This window comes from Somniosus microcephalus, unplaced genomic scaffold, assembly GCF_052327205.1.
Source record: "Somniosus microcephalus isolate GS21.2 unplaced genomic scaffold, FLI_Smic_1.0 unresolved_chr1, whole genome shotgun sequence".
NCBI lineage: Eukaryota > Metazoa > Chordata > Chondrichthyes > Squaliformes > Somniosidae > Somniosus > Somniosus microcephalus.
In genome coordinates this window covers 165,276,618-165,298,804 of record NW_028225179.1, presented here as the reverse complement: position 1 = coordinate 165,298,804, position 22,187 = coordinate 165,276,618, and the positions used below count along the sequence as shown (strand labels likewise).

Genomic DNA, 22,187 nt, shown 5'->3' with positions numbered 1-22,187 from the left:
GTTTCTGGGGTGTCCTGGGGTCAGTAGTGAGCTGGTTAACGTGCTGTCTATCAGTGTGTTTCTGGGCTGTCCTGGGGTCAGTAGTGACCTGGTTAACGTGCTGTCTATCAGTGTGTTTCTGGGCTGTCCTGGGGTCAGTAGTGAGCTGGTTAACGTGCTGTCTATCAGTGTGTTTCTGGGCTGTCCTGGGGTCAGTCGTGAGCTGGTTAACGTGCTGTCTATCAGTGTGTTTCTGGGGTGTCCTGGGGTCAGTCGTGACCTGGTTAACGTGCTGTCTATCAGTGTGTTTCTGGGCTGTCCTGGGGTCAGTAGTGAGCTGGTTGACGTGCTGTCTATCACTGTGTTTCTGGGCTGTCCTGGGGTCAGTAGTGACCTGGTTAACGTGCTGTCTATCAGTGTGTTTCTGGGGTGTCCTGGGGTCAGTAGTGAGCTGGTTAACGTGCTGTCTATCACTGTGTTTCTGGGCTGTCCTGGGGTCAGTAGTGAACTGGTTAACGTGCTGTCTATCAGTGTGTTTCTGGGATGTCCTGGGGTCAGTAGTGAGCTGGTTAATGTGCTGTCTATCAGTGTGTTTCTGGGATGTCCTGGGGTCAGTAGTGATCTGGTTAACGTGCTGTCTATCAGTGTGTTTCTGGGCTGTCCTGGGGTCAGTAGTGATCTGGTTAATGTGCTGTCTATCAGTGTGTTTCTGGTGTGTACTGGGGTCAGTAGTCACCTGGTTAACGTGCTGTCTATCAGTGTGTTTCTGGGGTGTCCCGGGGTCAGTAGTGAGCTGGTTATCATGCTGTCTATCAGTGTGTTTCTGGGGTGTCCTGGGGTCAGTAGTGATCTGGTTAATGTGCTGTCTATCAGTGTGTTTCTGGGCTGTCCTGGGGTCAGTAGTGATCTGGTTAACGTGCTGTCTATCAGTGTGTTTCTGGGGTGTCCTGGGGTCAGTAGTGAGCTGGTTAACGTGCTGTCTATCAGTGTGTTTCTGGGCTGTCCTGGGGTCAGTAGTGATCTGGTTAACGTGCTGTCTATCACTGTGTTTCTGGGATGTCCTGGGGTCAGTAGTGAGCTGGTTAACGTGCTGTCTATCAGTGTGTTTCTGGGCTGTCCTGGGGTCAGTAGTGAGCTGGTTAACGTGCTGTCTATCAGTGTGTTTCTGGGCTGTCCTGGGGTCAGTAGTGAGCTGGTTAACGTGCTGTCTATCAGTGTGTTTCTGGGGTGTCCTGGGGTCAGTAGTGAGCTGGTTAACGTGCTGTCTATCAGTGTGTTTCTGGGCTGTCCTGGGGTCAGTAGTGATCTGGTTAACGTGCTGTCTATCAGTGTGTTTCTGGGCTGTCCTGGGGTCAGTAGTGATCTGGTTAACGTGCTGTCTATCAGTGTGTTTCTGTGCTGTCCTGGGGTCAGTAGTGATCTGGTTAACGTGCTGTCTATCAGTGTGTTTCTGGGATGTCCTGGGGTCAGTAGTGATCTGGTTAACGTGCTGTCTATCAGTGTGTTTCTGGGCTGTCCTGGGGTCAGTGGTGAGCTGGTTAACGTGCTGTCTATCACTGTGTTTCTGGGCTGTCCCGGGGTCAGTAGTGAGCTGGTTAACGTGCTGTCTATCAGTGTGTTTCTGGGATGTCCTGGGGTCAGTAGTGATCTGGTTAACGTGCTGTCTATCACTGTGTTTCTGGGCTGTCCTGGGGTCAGTAGTGATCTGGTTAACGTGCTGTCTATCAGTGTGTTTCTGGGATGTCCTGGGGTCAGTGGTGAGCTGGTTATCGTGCTGTCTATCAGTGTGTTTCTGGGCTGTCCCGGGGTCAGTAGTGAGCTGGTTAACGTGCTGTCTATCAGTGTGTTTCTGGGCTGTCCTGGGGTCAGTAGTGATCTGGTTAACGTGCTGTCTATCAGTGTGTTTCTGGGGTGTCCTGGGGTCAGTAGTGAGCTGGTTAACGTGCTGTCTATCAGTGTGTTTCTGGGCTGTCCTGGGGTCAGTAGTGAGCTGGTTAACGTGCTGTCTATCAGTGTGTTTCTGGGGGGTACTGGGGGTCAGTAGTGAGCTGGTTAACGTGCTGTCTATCAGTGTGTTTCTGGGCTGTCCTGGGGTCAGTAGTGATCTGGTTAATGTGCTGTCTATCAGTGTGTTTCTGGGCTGTCCTGGGGTCAGTAGTGATCTGGTTAACGTCCTGTCTATCAGTGTGTTTCTGGGCTGTCCTGGGGTCAGTAGTGAGCTGGTTAACGTGCTGTCTATCAGTGTGTTTCTGGGCTGTCCTGGGGTCAGTAGTAATCTGGTTAACGTGCTGTCTATCAGTGTGTTTCTGGGCTGTCCTGGGGTCAGTAGTGAGCTGGTTAACGTGCTGTCTATCAGTGTGTTTCTGGGCTGTCCTGGGGTCAGTAGTGATCTGGTTAATGTGCTGTCTATCAGTGTGTTTCTGGGGTGTCCTGGGGTCAGTCGTGAGCTGGTTAACGTGCTGACTATCCGTGTGTTTCTGGGCTGTCCTGGGGTCAGTAGTGAGCTGGTTAACGTGCTGTCTATCAGTGTGTTTCTGGGCTGTCCTGGGGTCAGTAGTGAGCTGGTTAACGTGCTGTCTATCAGTGTGTTTCTGGGGTGTCCTGGGGTCAGTATTGATCTGGTTAACGTGCTGTCTATCAGTGTGTTTCTGGGGTGTCCTGGGGTCAGTCGTGAGCTGGTTAACGTGGTGTCTATCAGTGTGTTTCTGGGCTGTCCTGGGGTCAGTAGTGACCTGGTTAACGTGCTGTCTATCAGTGTGTTTCTGGGCTGTCCTGGGGTCAGTAGTGAGCTGGTTAACGTGCTGTCTATCAGTGTGTTTCTGGGCTGTCCTGGGGTCAGTCGTGAGCTGGTTAACGTGCTGTCTATCAGTGTGTTTCTGGGGTGTCCTGGGGTCAGTCGTGACCTGGTTAACGTGCTGTCTATCAGTGTGTTTCTGGGCTGTCCTGGGGTCAGTAGTGAGCTGGTTGACGTGCTGTCTATCACTGTGTTTCTGGGCTGTCCTGGGGTCAGTAGTGACCTGGTTAACGTGCTGTCTATCAGTGTGTTTCTGGGGTGTCCTGGGGTCAGTAGTGAGCTGGTTAACGTGCTGTCTATCACTGTGTTTCTGGGCTGTCCTGGGGTCAGTAGTGAACTGGTTAACGTGCTGTCTATCAGTGTGTTTCTGGGATGTCCTGGGGTCAGTAGTGAGCTGGTTAATGTGCTGTCTATCAGTGTGTTTCTGGGATGTCCTGGGGTCAGTAGTGATCTGGTTAACGTGCTGTCTATCAGTGTGTTTCTGGGCTGTCCTGGGGTCAGTAGTGATCTGGTTAATGTGCTGTCTATCAGTGTGTTTCTGGTGTGTACTGGGGTCAGTAGTCACCTGGTTAACGTGCTGTCTATCAGTGTGTTTCTGGGGTGTCCCGGGGTCAGTAGTGAGCTGGTTATCATGCTGTCTATCAGTGTGTTTCTGGGGTGTCCTGGGGTCAATAGTGATCTGGTTAACGTGCTGTCTATCAGTGTGTTTCTGGGCTGTCCTGGGGTCAGTAGTGAACTGGTTAACGTGCTGTCTATCACTGTGTTTCTGGGCTGTCCTGGGGTCAGTAGTGACCTGGTTAATGTGCTGACTATCAGTGTGTTTCTGGTGTGTACTGGGGTCAGTAGTGAGCTGGTTAATGTGCTGTCTATCAGTGTGTTTCTGGTGTGTACTGGGGTCAGTCGTGAACTGGTTAACGTGCTGTCTATCAGTGTGTTTCTGGTGTGTACTGGGGTCAGTAGTGACCTGGTTCACCTGGAGCTGATGTCTTTTCTTCCTCTTTCCACAGGTATAGAGATAGAACGAACTGCACCAATCCTCACCACCTTCCAGAACATCAATGGGCAACTCCAAGAGACAGTTGTATATTTTATGCTTCCCCGAAGATTCTTCATTCATCCCCCCGCTCCAACGGATACAGCCGTGAGTGCGCCTTTTGGACCTTTTCCAGTAGCAGATCCCAGCATTCATTCTATCTGTGCTGTCTAGGAGCCTTGCTGAGATATTCCTGCACTGGGTAGCCTATTCACCATGTCAACACATGAACTAGTAACCCGCACCAGGGCATCTGGAGCTGGAGTTCCTATTTGTGATATTAGCTGACAACCGTTCAATGTGTTCCCTTCACAGCCCTCTGTCCGTAAGTTCAGAGACATTGGGCTCTCTGGTGTTATAACTGGACTGGGGGCAGGTAGAGGATGGACATTTCAGTGGGTCCTGATTATGCTTGGACTCCGCCCCTTTTTTCCACCCACATGTAAATGCAGGAATGGCATCGTACAACACGGTTCCCGCCTTCAGGCTCCTTAGCAATGCTGGGCGAAGGGAAGCCTAACCGATCCCTAATGTTCAGCATTGCCCAGGTGCATTGATGAAAATCGGGCCCTTCCTCGCTCTCCGATCGATTGCCCAGTGTGTCGGAGACTGCATTGATAATCCGGCCCCTCCTTACTCTTCGATCCACTGCCCAGATTGAGCAAACCGGCCTTTTGCAAAGCGTGCCATTCACAGGGGCCCGGCCCACCAATTCTGCTCTAACTGCCAGAGGCGGGTAACCAGAGTTGCCCTGATATCGGCAGTGCACCCACCCAATACACGGGAGTCCTCTGACCCCTCGGGAATTCCGATGGGGTCGGGGGATGCTTGGGGTCAGCGGCCGGAGGTTCAGCTTCACCTTGGCTACGAGGCCCTGAGGGGATTTGGGGCCATGAACCTGTTTTGTTTTAATTGGGTCGATGCCGTCACTAAAATAGTGGACAGGGGAATGTGACATGAATATGCTAAGTGCCTGTCAGCTGTTATGTGGACCCTCGTGACTATAATGAGAAGCTCCGGACACAGGAAGGCAAATGGTATGCTGGCCTTCATTACAAGAGGATTTGAGTACGTAGAAACATAGAAGATAGGAGCAGGAGTAGGCCATTTGGCCCCTCGAGCCTGCTCCGCCATTCAATGAGATCATGGCTGATCATCCAAACTCAATACCCTGTCCCTGCCTTCTCCCCATAACCCTTGATCCCTTTAGCCTTAAGAAATATATCTAACTCCTTCTTGAATATATTTAATGAATTGGCCTCAACTGCCTTCTGTGGTAGAGAATTTCACAGGTTCACCACTCTCTGGGTGAAAAATTCCTCCTCATCTCTGTCCTAAATGGCTTACCCCTTATCCTTAGACTGTGACCCCTGGTTCTGGACTCCCCAACCATCGGGAACATCCTTCCTGCATCTAGTCTGTCTAGTCCTGTTAGAATTTTATAAGTTTCAATGAGATCCCCTCTCATTCTTCTAAACTCCAGCGAGTATAAGCCCAATCGACCCAATCTCTCTTCATACGTCATTCCTGCCATCCCAGGTATCAGTCTGGTGAATCTTCGCTGCACTCCCTCCAGGGCAAGATAAGGCAACCAAAACTGCATACAATACTCAAGGTGTGGTCTCACCAAGGCCCTGTACAACTGCAGCAAGACATCATTGTTCCTGTACTCGAATCCTCTCGCTATGAAGGCCAACATACCATTTGCCTTCTTAACCGCCTGTTGCACCTGCATGCTTACCTTCAGCGACTGGTGCACAAGGACACCCAGGTCTCGCTGCACTTCCCCTTTTCCCAATCTATTGCCGTTCAGATAATAATCTGTCTTCCTGTTTTTGCTACCAAAGGGGATAACTTCACATTTATCCACATTATACTGCATCTGCCATGCTTCTGCCCAATCACCCAACCTGTCCAAATCATACTGGAGTTTCTCTGCATCTTCCTCACAGCACACACGCCCACCCAGCTTTGTGTCATCTGCAGACTTGGAGATATTACATCTAGTTCCCACGTCTAGATCATTAATATATATATTGTGAATAGCTGGGGTCCTAGCACCTATCCCTGCGGTACCCCACGAGTCACTGCCTGCCACTCGGAAAAAGACCCGTTTATTCCAACTCTTTGTTTCCTGTCTGCCAACCAGTTCTCTATCCAAGTCAGTACCTTACGCCCAATCCCATGTGCTTTAACTTTGCACGCTAATCTCTTATGCAGGACCTTATCGAAAGCCTTCTGAAAGTCCAAATACACCACATCCACTGGTTCTCCCTTATCTATTCTACCAGTTACATCCTCAAAAAATTCCAGTAGATTTGTCAAGCATGATTTACGTTTTGTAAATCCATGTTGACTTTGTCCTATCCTGTCACTGTTTTCCAAGTGCTCTGCTATTACATCTTTTATATTGGACTCTAGCATTTTCCCCACTAGTGATGTCAGGCTTACCGGTCTGTAATTTCCTGTTTTCTCTCTACCACCATTTTTAAATAGTTGGGTAACATTAGCTACCCTCCAATCCATGGGAACTGTTCCAGATTCCATCGAATGTTGGAAGATGATCAGCAATGCATCTACTATTTCTAGGGCCACTTCCTTAAGTATCCTAGGATGTAGATTATCAGGCCCTGGGGATTTATCGGCCTTCAATCCCATCAATTTCCCTAACACCATTTCCCTACAAATACTGATTTCATTCAATTCCTCCCTCTCATTAGACCCTATGTTCCCCGACATCTCTGGGAGGTTATTTGTGTCCTCCTTTGTGAAGACAGAACCAAAGTATGTATTTAATTGGTCTGCCATTTCTTTGTTCCCCATTATAAATTCCCGTGATTCTGACTGCAAGGGACCTGCGCTTGACTTCACCAATCTTTTTCTCTTCACATATCTATAGAAGCTTTTACAGTCAGTTTATATGTTCCCTGCAAGCTTACTCTCATATTCTATTTCCCCCCTCTTCATTAATCCTTTGCTGAATCCTAAACTGCTCCCAATCCTCAGGTTTGCTGTTTTTTCTGGCCAATTTGTATGTTCTCTCCTTGGATCTTATGCTATCCCTAATTTCCCTTGTTAGCCATGGTTGAGTCACCTTTTTTGTTTTAATTTTTATGCCAAACAGGGATGAAGAAATTCTGTAGTTCATCCATCCGATCTTTAAATGTTTGCCATTTCCTATCCACCATCAACCCTTTAAGTAACATTCCCCAATCCATCCTAGCCAACTCACGCCTCATAGCATCGTAGTTTCCTTTATTTAAATTAAGGACCCTAGTCACTGAGTCAACTACTTCACTCTCCATCTTAATGAAGAATTCTATCATATTATGATCGCTCCTCCCCAGTGGGCCTCGCACAACAAGATTGCTAATTCATCCTTTCTCCACCAGGTCCCTCAGCCCCCACCCCCACCCACCCCCAGGCCCCACAAGGAGTGCTTTGTCTCCCCCACCCCCCGCCCCACAACCCCTGTTCTGAGCCCGGCCCCATGAGCCCCCCATTCACTCCTCCCCCAGGAGTGCTCCGTCCCCCCTATAGCCCCCACCACCTCCCTCCCAGGCCCGCAAGGGGTCCACGAGCCTCCACAGCTCCTTGGCTAGCCTCTTCCTCTCCCCACTGCCATCCACTGCCAAAGCCCTTGTCCAGCGCTGAGGGCCTGGACCTGAGGCCCCCGACCCAACTTTCCACCCCTGTTGGTCCTGCCGGTTTCTGCCGGGAGATGGTGCCTGGGAGTTAAAATGGCTCGGACCTCATGCTGAGATCCCCGTAGGGGGCTTTCCCTCCCAGTGCCTCAACCCCACCCACCCACCAGTAAAGGTCCCCTTCCATTTCAAAACGTGCACCCTCTCTTAGACTACATCCTACTCCCCCCTGCCTCATCGTCCTCTGCTCCCCAACTGACCAGGAAACTCTCCATCTCCTGCTTGACAGCTGATTCCATCTTCAAGCACCCAAGGCATCGTCATCAGTCTCTCAGTGCTGGATACAGAGTGATGGGGTGAGGGGCAAGGGGGTGCTTGAAGGGTATCTGTGAAGGGCAAGTCCATACCCACTCCTAATATAGAAGCAGTACATCTTCCCGGGGAGCACTGAGCATGATAGAAACCCTTTCTTTTCCATTGTAGGTATTCATAAGGCGTTTTGCCCCAATGACCATGTTTGTGAAATCGTTCGTGGGCTTGTTCCCAAATGTGCGACAGAAATCGCAAGATCTGTATGAGGACCTTCTTCGCCAAAGGGAGATCTTTCAGCAGGATCGCTTCTACTTAACAGAATATGACAGGTAGGGGTCAGGCTCGGGGCACGGGGAAGACACCGGGGCTTGAGTCACACACTGGGGCACGGGTCGGGTACCGGGGTGCGGGTCACACACCGGGGCTCGAGTCACAAACCGGGGCGCGGGTCAGGTACCGGGGCTCGGGGAACTCACCGGGGCTCGGGTCACACACCGGGGCTTGAGTCACACACCGGGGCTTGAGTCACACACCGGGGCTCGAGTCACACACCGGGGCTCGAGTCACACACCGGGGCTCGGGTCACACACCGGGGCTTGAGTCACACACTGGGGCTCGAGTCACACACCGGGGCTCGGGTCACACACCGGGGCTTGAGTCACACACCGGGGCTTGAGTCACACACCGGGGCTCGAGTCACACACCGGGGCTCGAGTCACACACCGGGGCTCGGGTCACACACCGGGGCTCGAGTCACACACTGGGGCTCGAGTCACACACCGGGGCTCGGGTCACACACCGGGGCTTGAGTCACACACCGGGGCTTGAGTCACACACCAGGGCTCGAGTCACACACTGGGGCTCGAGTCACACACCGGGGCTCGGGTCACACACCGGGGCTCGAGTCACACACTGGGGCTCGAGTCACACACCGGGGCTCGAGTCACACACTGGGGCTCGAGTCACACACCGGGGCTCGAGTCACACACTGGGGCTCGAGTCACACACCGGGGCTCGGGTCACACACCGGGGCTCGGGTCACACACCGGGGCTCGAGTCACACACCGGGGCTCGGGTCACACACCGGGGCTCGGGTCACACACCGGGGCTCGAGTCACACACCGGGGCTCGAGTCACACACTGGGGCTCGAGTCACACACCGGGGCTCGGGTCACACACCGGGGCGCGGGTCACACACCGGGGCGTGGGTCACACACCGGGGCTCGGGTCACACATCGGGGCTCAGGTCACACACTGGGGCTCGGGTCACACACTGGGGCTCGGGTCACACACCGGGGCTCAGGTCACACACCGGGGCTCGGGTCACACACCGGGGCTCAGGTCACACACCGGTGCTCGGGTCACACACCGGGGCTCGGGTCACACACCGGGGCTCAGGTCACACACCGGTGCTCGGGTCACACACCGGGGCTCGGGTCACACATCGGGGCTCAGGTCACACACCGGGGCTCGGGTCACACACCGGGGCTCGGGTCACACACCGGGGCTCAGGTCACACACTGGGGCTTGGATCACACACCGGGGCTCGGGTCACACACCGGGGCTCGAGTCACACACCGGGGCTCGGGTCACACACCGGGGCTCGGGTCACACACCGGGGCTCGGGTCACACACCGGGGCTCGGGTCACACACCGGGGCTCGGGTCACACACCGGGGCTCGGGTCACACACCGGGGCTCGGGTCACACACCGGGGCTCGGGTCACACACCGGGGCTCGGGTCACACACCGGGGCTCGGGTCACACATCGGGGCTCAGGTCACACACCGGGGCGTGGGTCACACACTGGGGCTCGGGTCACACACCGGGGCTCGGGTCACACACCGGGGCTCGGGTCACACACCGGGGCGTGGGTCACACACCGGGGCTCGGGTCACACACCGGGGCTCAGGTCACACACCGGGGCTCGGGTCACACACCGGTGCTCGGGTCACACACCGGGGCTCGGGTCACACACCGGGGCTCGGGTCACACACCGGGGCTCGGGTCACACACCGGGGCTCGGGTCACACACCGGGGCTCAGGTCACACACCGGGGCTCGGGTCACACACCGGGGCTCAGGTCACACACCGGTGCTCGGGTCACACACCGGGGCTCGGGTCACACACCGGGGCTCGGGTCACACACCGGGGCTCGGGTCACACATCGGGGCTCGGGTCACACACCGGGGCTCGGGTCACACACCGGGGCGCGGGTCACACACCTGGGCTCGGGTCACACACCGGGGCTCGGGTCACACACCGGGGCTCGGGTCACACACTGGGGCTCGGGTCACACACCGGGGCTCAGGTCACACACCGGGGCTCGAGTCACACACCGGGGCTCGGGTCACACACCGGGGCTCGGGGAACACACCGGGGCTCGGGTCACACACCGGGGCTCGGGTCACACACCGGGGCTCGGGTCACACACCGGGGCTCGGGTCACACACCGGGGCTCGGGTCACACACCGGGGCTCGGGTCACACACCGGGGCTCGAGTCACACACCGGGGCTCGGGTCACACACTGGGGCTCGGGTCACACACCGGGGCTCGGGTCACACACCGGGGCTCGGGTCACACACCGGGGCTCGGGTCACACACCGGGGCTCGGGTCACACACCGGGGCTCGGGTCACACACCGGGGCTCGGGTCACACACCGGGGCTCGGGTCACACACCGGGGCTCGGGTCACACACCGGGACTCGGGTCACACACCGGGACTCGGGTCACACACCGGGACTCGGGTCACACACCGGGGCTCAGGTCACACACTGGGGCTTGGATCACACACCGGGGCTTGGGTCACACACCAGGGAACACACCGGGGCTCGAGTCACAAACCGGGGCGCGGGTCAGGTACCGGGGCTCGGGGAACTCACCGGGGCTGGGTCACACACCGGGGCTCGGGTCACACACTGGGGCTCGGGCCACACACCGGGGCGCGGGTCACACACCGGGGCTCGGGTCACACACCGGGGCGCGGGTCACACACCGGGGCTCGGGTCACACACCGGGGCTCGGGTCACACACCGGGGCTCGGGTCACACACCGGGGCGCGGGTCACACACCGGGGCTCGGGTCACACACCGGGGCTCGGGTCACACACCGGGGCTCGGGTCACACACCGGGGCTCGGGGAACGCACCGGGGCTCGGGGAACGCACCGGGGCTCGGGTCACACACCGGGGCTCGGGGAACGCACCGGGGCTCGGGTCACACACCGGGGCTCGGGTCACACACCGGGGCTCAGGTCACACACTGGGGCTCGGGTCACACACCGGGGCTCGGGGAACACACCGGGGCTCGGGTCACACACCGGGGCTCGGGGAACACACCGGGGCTCGGGCCACACACCGGGGCTCAGGTCACACACTGGGGCTCGGGTCACACACCGGGGCTCGGGGAACACACCGGGGCTCGGGTCACACACCGGGGCTCGGGGAACACACCGGGGCTCGGGCCACACACCGGGGCTCGGGCCACACACCGGGGCTCGGGGAACGCACCGGGGCTCGGGGAACGCACCGGGGCTCGGGTCACACACCGGGGCTCGGGGAACGCACCGGGGCTCGGGTCACACACCGGGGCTCGGGTCACACACCGGGGCTCAGGTCACACACTGGGGCTCGGGTCACACACCGGGGCTCAGGTCACACACTGGGGCTCGGGTCACACACCGGGGCGCGGGTCACACACCGGGGCTCGGGGAACACACCGGTGCTCGGGTCACACACCGGGGCTCGGGTCACACACCGGGGCTCGGGGAACACACCGGGGCTCAGGTCACGCACCGGGGCTCGGGGAACACACCGGGACTCGGGTCACACACCGGGGCTCGGGGAACACACCGGGGCGCGGGTCACACACCGGGGCTCGGGTCACACACCGGGGCTCGGGGAACACACCGGGGCGCGGGTCACACACCGGGGCTCAGGTCACGCACCGAGGCTCGGGTCACACACCGGGGCTCGGGTCACACACCGAGGCTCAGGTCACACACCGGGGCTCGGGTCACACACCGGGGCTCAGGTCACACACCGGGGCTCGGGTCACACACTGGGGCTCGGGTCACACACCAGGGCTCGGGTCACACACCGGGGCTCGTGTCACACACCGGGGCGCGGGTCACACACTGGGGCTCGGGTCACACACCAGGGCTCAGGTCACACACTGGGGCTCAGGTCACACACCGGGGCTCGGGTCACACACCGGGGCTCGGGTCACACACCGGGGCTCGGGTCACACACCGGGGCTCAGGTCACACACTGGGGCTCAGGTCACACACCGAGGCTCAGGTCACACACCGGGGCTCGGGTCACACACCGAGGCTCAGGTCACACACCGGGGCTCGGGTCACACACCGGGGCTCGGGTCACACACCGGGGCGTGGGTCACACACCGGGGCTCGGGGAACACACCGGGGCTCGGGTCACACACCGGGGCGCGGGTCACACACCGGGGCGTGGGTCACACACCAGGGCTCAGGTCACACACCGGGGCTCAGGTCATACACGGGGCTCGGGTCACACACCGGGGCTCGGGTCACACACTGGGGCTCAGGTCACACACCAGGGCTCGGGGAACACACCAGGGCTCGGGGAACACACCAGGATGCGGGTCACACACCGGGGCTCGGGTCACACACCGGGGCTCGGGTCACACACCGGGGCGTGGGTCACACACCGGGGCTCGGGGAACACACCGGGGCTCGGGTCACACACCGGGGCGCGGGTCACACACCGGGGCGTGGGTCACACACCAGGGCTCAGGTCACACACCGGGGCTCGGGGAACACACCAGGATGCGGGTCACACACCGGGGCTCGGGTCACACACCGGGGCGTGGGTCACACACCGGGGCTCGGGGAACACACCGGGGCTCGGGTCACACACCGGGGCGCGGGTCACACACCGGGGCTCGGGTCACACACCGGGGCTCGGGTCACACACCGGGGCTCAGGTCACACACTGGGGCTCAGGTCACACACCAGGGCTCGGGGAACACACCAGGATGCGGGTCACACACCGGGGCTCGGGTCACACACCGGGGCTCAGGTCACGCACCAAGGCTCGGGTCACACACCGGGGCGCGGGTCACACACCGGGGCTCGGGGAACACACCGGGGCGCGGGTCACACACCGGGGCTCAGGTCACGCACCAAGGCTCGGGTCACACACCGGGGCTCGGGTCACACACCGAGGCTCAGGTCACACACCGAGGCTCAGGTCACACACCGGGGCTCGGGTCACACACTGGGGCTCAGGTCACACACTGGGGCTCGGGGAACACACCAGGATGCGGGTCACACACCGGGGCTCGGGTCACACACCGGGGCTCGGGGAACACACCGGGGCTCGGGTCACACACCGGGGCGCGGGGAACACACCGGGGCGCGGGTCACACACCGGGGCTCAGGTCACGCACCGGGGCTCGGGGAACACACCGGGGCTCGGGGAACACACCGGGGTGCGGGGAACACACCAGGATGCGGGTCACACACCGGGGCTCGGGGAACACACCGGGGCTCGGGGAACACACCGGGGCTCGGGGAACACACCAGGATGCGGGTCACACACTGGGGCTCGGGGAACACACCGGGGCTCGGGGAACACACCAGGATGCGGGTCACACACCGGGGCTCGGGTCACACACCGGGGCTCGGGGAACACACCGGGGCTCGGGTCACACACCGGGGCGCGGGTCACACACCGGGGTGCGGGGAACACACCGGGGCGTGGGTCACACACCGGAGAACGGGTCACAGACTGGATTACATTTGTCCATGACAGCGGAGGGAGGGCACGGCGTTAAACCAGTGCTGGCAATGCACCTTTCTGCCATTGTGTGGGGGAGTTATTTCCCACCCCTCCTCCAGAATCCCACATGTCCTCCACAGTCCTTGTGTATGGGAGCTGATGGAGAAATTCTTTGGGGGTCCGGCCTGGAGTTACCGTGGGTGTCCGTACAGCACTCCCCCTCCCCGAGGAACCTGGTGGCCATAGTGGGATATGAGGCAGTGATGCACACTCCATGCGATCAATCACCATTTCTTTTATCATTCAATCCCGGATGTGGGCTTCACTGGAAAGGTCGGCATTTATTACCCATCCCTAATTGCCCTGAGAAGGTGGTTGTGGGCCTTCTAGCGGTTTGAGGGTTTGGGATTTATTCTGTACTTGTCAGTCAATGATACTGTATGTGAGAGTTAGATTAATTCTGTCTCTGTCACTATCTGGTACTGTATGAAGAGAGATTGGGTCGATTGGGCTTATATTCGCTAGAGTTTAGAAGAATGGGAGGGGATCTCATTGAAACTTATAAAATTCTAACAGGACTGGACAGACTAGATGCAGGAAGGATGTTCCCGATGGTCGGAGAGTCCAGAACCAGGGGTCACAGTCTAAGGATAAGGGGTAAGCCATTTAGGACAGAGATGAGGAGGAATTTCTTCACCCAGAGAGTGGTGAACCTGTGGAATTCTCTACCACAGAAGGCAGTTGAGGCCAATTCATTAAATATATTCAAGAAAGAGTTGGATATATTTCTTAAGGCTAAAGGGATCAAGGGATATGGGGAGAAAGCAGGGACAGGGTACTGAATTTGGATGATCAGCCATGATCTCATTGAATGGCGGAGCAGGCTCGAGGGGCCGAATGGCCTACTCCTGCTCCTATCTTCTATGTTTCTATGTTGATACAAACCGAGTGGCTTACTGGGCCACTTCAGAGGTCAGTTAAGAGTCAACCAAGTTGGTGTGGGATTGGAGTCACCTATAGGCCCAGACCGGGTAAGGACGGCAGGGTTTCTTCCTTTTAATAAACCAGTTGGGGTTTTAAGACAATCCGACAGCTTCATGGTCACTTTAACCGACACCAGCTTTTTATTTCCAGATTTTTAAAAAAATCTGATTTCAAATTCTCAAACCTGCACAGCGGGATTTATAATCACATTCTCTGGAGCCCAGTATTATCCCCTGCACTATTGTACCCTACTTCAGGTCATTTCCCTGCCCTCACCCCCTCTGGTGCTGCGCCCCAGGCGGTAAAGAAGGCAAATGGTATGTTGGCCTTTGTAGCGAGAGGGTTTGAGTACAGGAACAAGGATGTCTTGCTGCAGTTGTACAGGGCCTTGGTGAGACCACACCTTGAGTATTGTGTGCAGTTTTGGTCGCCTTATCTGAGGAAGGATGTTCTTGCCGTGGAGGGAGTTCAGCGAAGATTCACCAGGCTGATACCTGGGATGGCAGGAATGACGTATGAGGAGAGATTGGGTCGATTGGGCTTATACTCACTGGAGTTTAGAAGAATGAGAGGGGATCTCATTGAAACTTATAAAATTCTAACAGGACTAGACAGACTAGATGCAGGAAGGATGTTCCCGATGGTTGGGGAGTCCAGAACCAGGGGTCACAGTCTAAAGATAAGGGGTAAGCCATTTAGGACTGAAATGAGGAGGAATTTCTTCACCCAGAGAGTGGTGAACCTGTGGAATTCTCTACCACAGAAGGCAGTTGAGGCCAATTCATTAAATATATTCAAGAAGGAGTTAGATATATTTCTTAAGGCTAAAGGGATCAAGGGATATGGGGAGAAGGCAGGGACAGGGTACTGAATTTGGATGATCAGCCATGATCGCATTGAATGGCGGAGCAGGCTCGAGGGACCGAATGGCCTACTTCTGCTCCTATCTTCTATGTTTCTATGACCACCGATTTCATCTCACTCACCGTTTTATTCCACTCATCCCTCCGCCCATTCCGTTGACTCGAGCCAAGGGGTGGGCACATTTGAAGAGAAAGCGATTGAGCACATTGAAAAGGAGAGTTTTTCTGCTGACTAACTGCTGTTTTCATTTTTGCCGGGGGTGGTGGTGGTGGTGATGCACCTTTCTACAGCCCGCTGAGGTTCTTCAATCGACACAATGAAGTCTGGTACCTGGCCTGGGGAATGCCCAGGTGCTCAGCCAGGTACGGGAGATCACAGTCAGCAGCCTGATGTCACCGAGCCACGTCTGACCAATCCAGCGCACTAGTGACGGGGAGGCGAGGGTCTCGCAGCATCAACAGTTACCCGTCTGACCTTCTGGTGCTTTGTTAAGCTCTCCTCTCTCGTACGCTGCACTGCAGGCCTGCTTTGTCTATTTCACTCATTGTCTCTGCTTTCCCCCTCTGTCTCTCTGTACCTCATCCCAGGGGTGATTCCTCGTGTGCAGTTATTCAGTGAATACCAGCAGCCTATTCGAGTGCTCCGGGGACAGCCCCCCAGCCCGATCCTGGAATTTCGTGCACTCGTGCTTCTTGGGATAGGGATCGGGAGTGGGAACCCTGACTGATTGTTATTAATTCCGTCCCTACACCTGGGGAGCTGGGGCCAATTGCAGCTCCCAGTCCCCGTCGGAGATCAATGAACTCAACACAGGTCGATCCGGGGATTGGGTTGATTGGGTTTATACTCGCTGGAGTTCAGAAGAATGAGAGGGGATCTCATTGAAACTTATAACATTCTAACAGGACTGGACAGACTAGATGCAGGAAGGATGTTCCCGATGACGGGGGAGTCCAGAACCAGGGGTCACAGTCTAAGGATAACGGGGAAAGCCATTTAGGACAGAGACGAGGAGGAATTTCTTCACCCAGAGAGTGGTGAACCTGTGGAATTCTCTACCACAGAAGCCAGTGGAGGCCAATTCATTAAATATATTCAAGAAGGAATTGGATATATTTCTTAAGGCTAAAGGGATCAAGGGATATGGGGAGAAGGCAGGGACAGGGTACTGAGTTTGGATGATCAGCCATGATCTCATTGAATGGCAGAGCAGGCTCGAGGGGCCGAATGGCCTACTCCTGCTCCTATCTTCTATGTTTCTATCTCGAGGGCCAAGGTTATCAGAGATTTGGGCGCATGCAGACTCCAAAAAAAAAATGCACCTTGTAGTCTTTAACTGTGAAAGTCACCCCTGTGACAATGTACTTCCTGACCCTCGACATTTACTTCATCAGACTCATTCCCCTCCACCTGACAGGTGTCACAGCTCAACAGGACGGGAGCAATCGGTACAAATTCGGGCATCGGCCGCTGATGATTTCCCCGTCCGTTAAAATCAAATGATGAGACCATTGCCAGCAGCTCGTGCCCGAAATCGCGGCAAGTATTTCTGCCTGGTTAACGACTTACGCCCAGACAGCGCTCATAATGCAGGCCGACACTTCAGTGGAGTACTGAGGAAGTGCTGCACTGTCGGAGGTGCCATCATTCAGATGTGATATATTGGCCCAGAAATTCGGGTCGGGGGCTTCCCGCGGGTGCAAGCCTCCGACCTGCACTTACCTAGCGCGCCGACCATTGAGCTGTGGGCCCCTGTGGGATTCCGATCCTGGGCCTCCTCCAACTGCCGGCGCGCAGTGCTTGCGTATCCCAGGGGCGCAGTTAGTTCGATGCATCCCCTGGGATCACGTGGGCCATGGGGAGCCAATGGTAGCAGGGAATGCTTCATTCATAAGTTTGACAGGAAGAGCTGTCAAACCTATAAATACAATAAGCCCCAAAACATCACTAAATGTTCAAATACATTTTTAAAAAAATCACATTTTTAAAATAAATATAAATTACATGAAATAACTATTTTAAACAATAATTTAAATTTTTGAAAAAGTTAATTACATTTTCTAACGGGGCTAAAAATAAACTTACCTTTCTTTAAAGTATTTACAAATAATAAACCTGTGGAAAAAATGTTTTAATTTTAATTAATTCACCACTTACCTTGTTAAAAGCAGGCCTTGCGCCGGCTTTTAACATGTGTAACTCCTGGAGACTTACCCTCCCGGAGAAACCTGGAAAAAAAACGTAAGTTCGACGCGCACGCGCTGCCTCGCCGGCGCACGCGTTCCACCTCTGAACCCCTTCTTTCAAGGGGAACGGAAGTTCCGGTTTCCCGCGCATGCGCAGTGCGTGCACGAAACCGGCACTTCTGTTGGGCCTACACGTGAGTACCCCGTGTGTGTGTACTCACACGTTGGGACCCGAATTTCTGGGCCATTAAACCGAGGCCCCATCTGCCCTCATGAGTGGATGTAAAAGATCCCACGGCACTATTGGAAGAAGAGCAGGGGAGTTCTCCTGGTGTCCTGGCAAGCATTTACCCCTCAACACCAAAGGCAGATTCTCAGCTCATTTATCACATTGCTACTTGTGGGAGCTTGCTGTGCACAAATTGGCTGCTGCGTTTCCCTAGACTACAACAGTGACTACATTTCAAAAGTGCTTCATTGGCTGTGAAGTGCTTTGGGACGTCCTGGGTGTCGTTGTGCAGCAGTCGCTGAAGGTAAGCATGCAGGTGCAGCAGGCGGTTAAGAAGGCAAATGGTATGTTGGCCTTCATAGCGAGAGGATTCGAGTACAGGAACAAGGATGTCTTGCTGCAGTTGTACAGGGCCTTGGCGAGACCACATCTGGAGTATTGTGTGCAGTTTTGGTCGCCTTATCTGAGGAAGGATGTTCTTGCCACGGAGGGAGTGCAGCGAAGATTCACCAGACTGATACCTGGGATGGCAGGAATGATGTATGACGAGAGATTGGGTTGATTGGGCTTGTATTCGCCAGAGTTTAGAAGAATGAGAGGGAATCTCATTGAAATTTATAAACATAAAATTCTAACAGGACTAGACAGACTAGATGCTGGAAGGATGTTGCCGATGGTCGGGGAGTCCAGAACCAGGGGTCACAGTCTAAGGATAAGGGGTAGGCCATTTAGGACAGAAATGAGGAGGAATTTCTTCACCCAGAGAGTGGTGAACCTGTGGAATTCTCTACCACAGAAGGCAGTAGAGGCCAATTCATTAAATATATTCAAGAAGGAGTTGGATATATTTCTTAAGGCTAAAGGGATCAACGGATATGGGGAGAAGGCAGGGACAGGGTACTGAATTTGGATGATCAGCCATGATCTCATTGAATGGCGGAGCAGGCTCGAGGGGCCGAATGGCCTACTCTTGCTCCTATCTTCTATGTTTCTATGTCCTGAGGTGGTGAGAGGTGCTGTAGAAAGATCTTTATTGAAAACTGCTGCTGACACACTCGACAGAACTGTCTGTGCGTTGACCCAATGAACATTCGTGGCTGCAAATCCCCATCCTTGGTGCTGCTGAACTGGAACCTCATGCTGTCACTGAAGGGGGAGATTTTATATAGAGATTGTCCACTGCCCATCAGTCTCTCGCCAGTGGTTTTATAACCAAGTACACAGTGGCTGGACCTGACTGAGGGACCCCGGGAAGTGTACAGGTATCCTGCTTTATAACGTGTAAGGTAGGCTGACCACATGCCCCTGCTTTCCGGGGACAGTTCCACGATGAGGAACTTTGCCCCCGGGCAAACAATGTCCCCGGAAGAGTCCCCGGTTCACAAACCTCCTCCGCAGAGTATACCCCTGGGCAGTGAGTGTATACTTGGGCAGTGAGTGTACCCCCCTGGGCAGTGAGTGTACCCCCCTGGGCAGTGAGTGTCCCCCCTGGGCAGTGAGTGTACCCCCCTGGGCAGTGAGTGTCCCCCCTGGGCAGTGAGTGTACCCCCCTGGGCAGTGAGTGTACCCCTGGGCAGTGAGTGTACCCCCCTGGGCAATGAGTGTACCCCTGGGCAGTGAGTGTACCCCCCTGGGCAGTGAGTGTACCCCCCGGGGCAGTGAGTGTCCCCCTGGGCAATGAGTGTACCCCTGGGCAGTGAGTGTACCCCCTGGGCAGTGAGTGTACCCCTGGGCAGTGAGTGTACCCCCTGGGCAGTGAATGTACCCCCTGGGCAGTGAGTGTACCCCCTGGGCAGTGAGTGTACCCCTGGGCAGTGAGTGTACCCCCCTGGGCAGTGAGTGTACCCCTGGGCAGTGAGTGTACCCCCCTGGGCAGTGAGTGTACCCCCTGGGCAGTGAGTGTACCCCCCTGGGCAGTGAGTGTACCCCCCTGGGCAGTGAGTGAACCCCCCTGGGCAGTGAGTGTACCCCAGGGCAGTGAGTGTACCCCCCTGGGCAGTGAGTGAACCCCCCTGGGCAGTGAGTGTACCCCCCTGGGCAGTGAGTGTACCCCCCCTGGGCAGTGAGTGTACCCCCTGGGCAGTGAGTGTCCCCCCTGGGCAGTGAGTGTACACCTGGGCACTGAGTGTCCCCCTGGGCAGTGAGTGTCCCCCCTGGGCAGTGAATGTACCCCCCTGGGCAGTGAGTGTACCCCCCCTGGGCAGTGAGTGTACCCCCCTGGGCAGTGAGTGTACCCCCTGGGCAGTGAGTGTCCCCCCTGGGCAGTGAGTGTACCCCCTGGGCAGTGAGTGTACACCTGGGCAGTGAGTGTCCCCCCTGGGCAGTGAGTGTACCCCCCTGGGCAGTGAGTGTACCCCCCTGGGCAGTGAGTGTACCCCCCTGGGCAGTGAGTGTACCCCCGGGCAGTGAGTGTACCCCCCTGGGCAGTGAGTGTACCCCCCTGGGCAGTGAGTGTACCCCCCTGCACAGTGAGTGTACCCCCTGGGCAGTGAGTGTCCCCCCTGGGCAGTGAGTGTACACCTGGGTAGTGAGTGTACCCCCCTGGGCAGTGAGTGTACCCCCTGGGCAGTGAGTGTCCCCCCTGGGCAGTGAGTGTACCCCCTGGGCAGTGAGTGAACCCCCTGGGCAGTGAGTGTACCCCCTGGGCAGTGAGTGTACCCCCTGGGCAGTGAGTGTACCCCCCGGGGCAGTGAGTGTACCCCCTGGGCAGTGAGAGTACCCCCTGGGCAGTGAGTGTCCCCCCTGGGCAGTGAGTGTACCCCCTGGGCAGTGAGTGTCCCCCCTGGGCAATGAGTGTACCCCCTTGGCAATGAGTGTACCCCCTGGGCAATGAGTGTACCCCCTGGGCAATGAGTGTACCCCCTGGGCAGTGAGTGTACCCCCCTGAGCAGTGAGTGTACCCCCTGGGCAGTGAGTGTACCCCCCTGGGCAGTGAGTGTACCCCCTGGGCAGTGAGAGTACCCCCTGGGCAGTGAGTGTCCCCCCTGGGCAGTGAGTGTCCCCCCTGGGCAGTGAGTGTCCCCCTGGGCAATGAGTGTACCCCTGGGCAATGAGTGTACCCCCTGGGCAATGAGTGTACCCCCCTGGGCAGTGAGTGTACCCCCCTGGGCAGTGAGTGTACCCCTGGGCAATGAGTGTACCCCCTGGGCAATGAGTGTACCCCTGGGCAATGAGTGTACCCCCTGGGCAGTGAGTGTACCCCTGGGCAATGAGTGTACCCCCCTGGGCAATGAGTGTACCCCCCTGGGCAATGAGTGTACCCCCTGGGCAGTGAGTGTACCCCCTGGGCAATGAGTGTACCCCCTGGGCAATGAGTGTACCCCCTGGGCAATGAGTGTACCCCCTGGGCAATGAGTGTACCCCCTGGGCAGTGAGTGTACCCCCCTGGGCAATGAGTGTACCCCCCTGGGCAGTGAGTGTACCCCCTGGGCAATGAGTGTACCCCCTGGGCAATGAGTGTACCCCCTGGGCAATGAGTGTACCCCCTGGGCAGTGAGTGTACCCCCCTGGGCAGTGAGTGTACCCCCTGGGCAGTGAGTGTCCCCCCTGGGCAGTGAGTGTCCCCCCTGGGCAGTGAGTGTCCCCCTGGGCAATGAGTGTACCCCTGGGCAGTGAGTGCACCCCCTGGGCAGTGAGTGTACCCCCCTGGGCAGTGAGTGTACCCCCTGGGCAGTGAGTGTACCCCCCTGGGCAGTGAGTGTACCCCCCTGGGCAGTGAGTGTACCCCCCCCTGGGCAGTGAGTGTACCCCCTGGGCAGTGAGTGTACCCCTGGGCAATGAGTGTACCCCCCTGGGCAGTGAGTGTACCCCCCTGGGCAGTGAGTGTCCCCCTTGGGCAGTGAGTGTACCCCCTGGGCAGTGAGTGTACCCCTGGGCAATGAGTGTACCCCCTGGGCAGTGAGTGTACCCCCTGGGCAGTGAGTGTACCCCCTGGGCAGTGAGTGTACCCCCCTGGGCAGTGAGTGTACCCCCTATGCAATGAGTGTACCCCCTGGGCAGTGAGTGTACCCCCAGGGCAGTGAGTGTACCCCCTGGGCAATGAGTGTACCCCCTGGGCAGTGAGTGTACCCCCTGGGCAGTGAGTGTACCCCCTTGGCAGTGAGTGTACCCCCCTGGGCAGTGAGTGAACCCCCCCGGGCAGTGAGTGTCCCCCCCGGGCAGTGAGTGTACCCCCTGGGCAGTGAGTGTACCCCCCTGGGCAGTGAGTGTACCCCCCTGGGCAGTGAGTGTACCCCCCTGGGCAGTGAGTGTACCCCCCTGGGCAATGAGTGTACCCCCTGAGCAGTGAGTGTACCCCCTGGGCAGTGAGTGTACCCCCCTGGGCAGTGAGTGTACCCCAGGGCAGTGAGTGTACCCCCTGGGCAGTGAGTGTACCCCCTGGGCAGTGAGTGTACCCCCTGGGCA

The 22,187-nt window shown here is 56.9% G+C and overlaps 1 protein-coding gene across 1 annotated transcript in view; it reads left to right on the top strand.

The window, feature by feature from the left end:
• The window catches only part of LOC147096474 (heme-binding protein 2-like), an 81,467-nt gene extending 65,709 nt beyond the window's left edge, over nucleotides 1–15,758 (top strand). Inside the window, exons 4-6 of the mRNA XM_085973828.1 lie at nucleotides 3,781–3,914; nucleotides 7,934–8,091; nucleotides 15,659–15,758. Coding sequence (XP_085829954.1) covers nucleotides 3,781–3,914; nucleotides 7,934–8,091; nucleotides 15,659–15,758 — 392 coding nt within the window. The remainder of the gene's footprint in view (nucleotides 1–3,780; nucleotides 3,915–7,933; nucleotides 8,092–15,658) is intronic.
• Nucleotides 15,759–22,187: the final 6,429 nt, after the last annotated feature.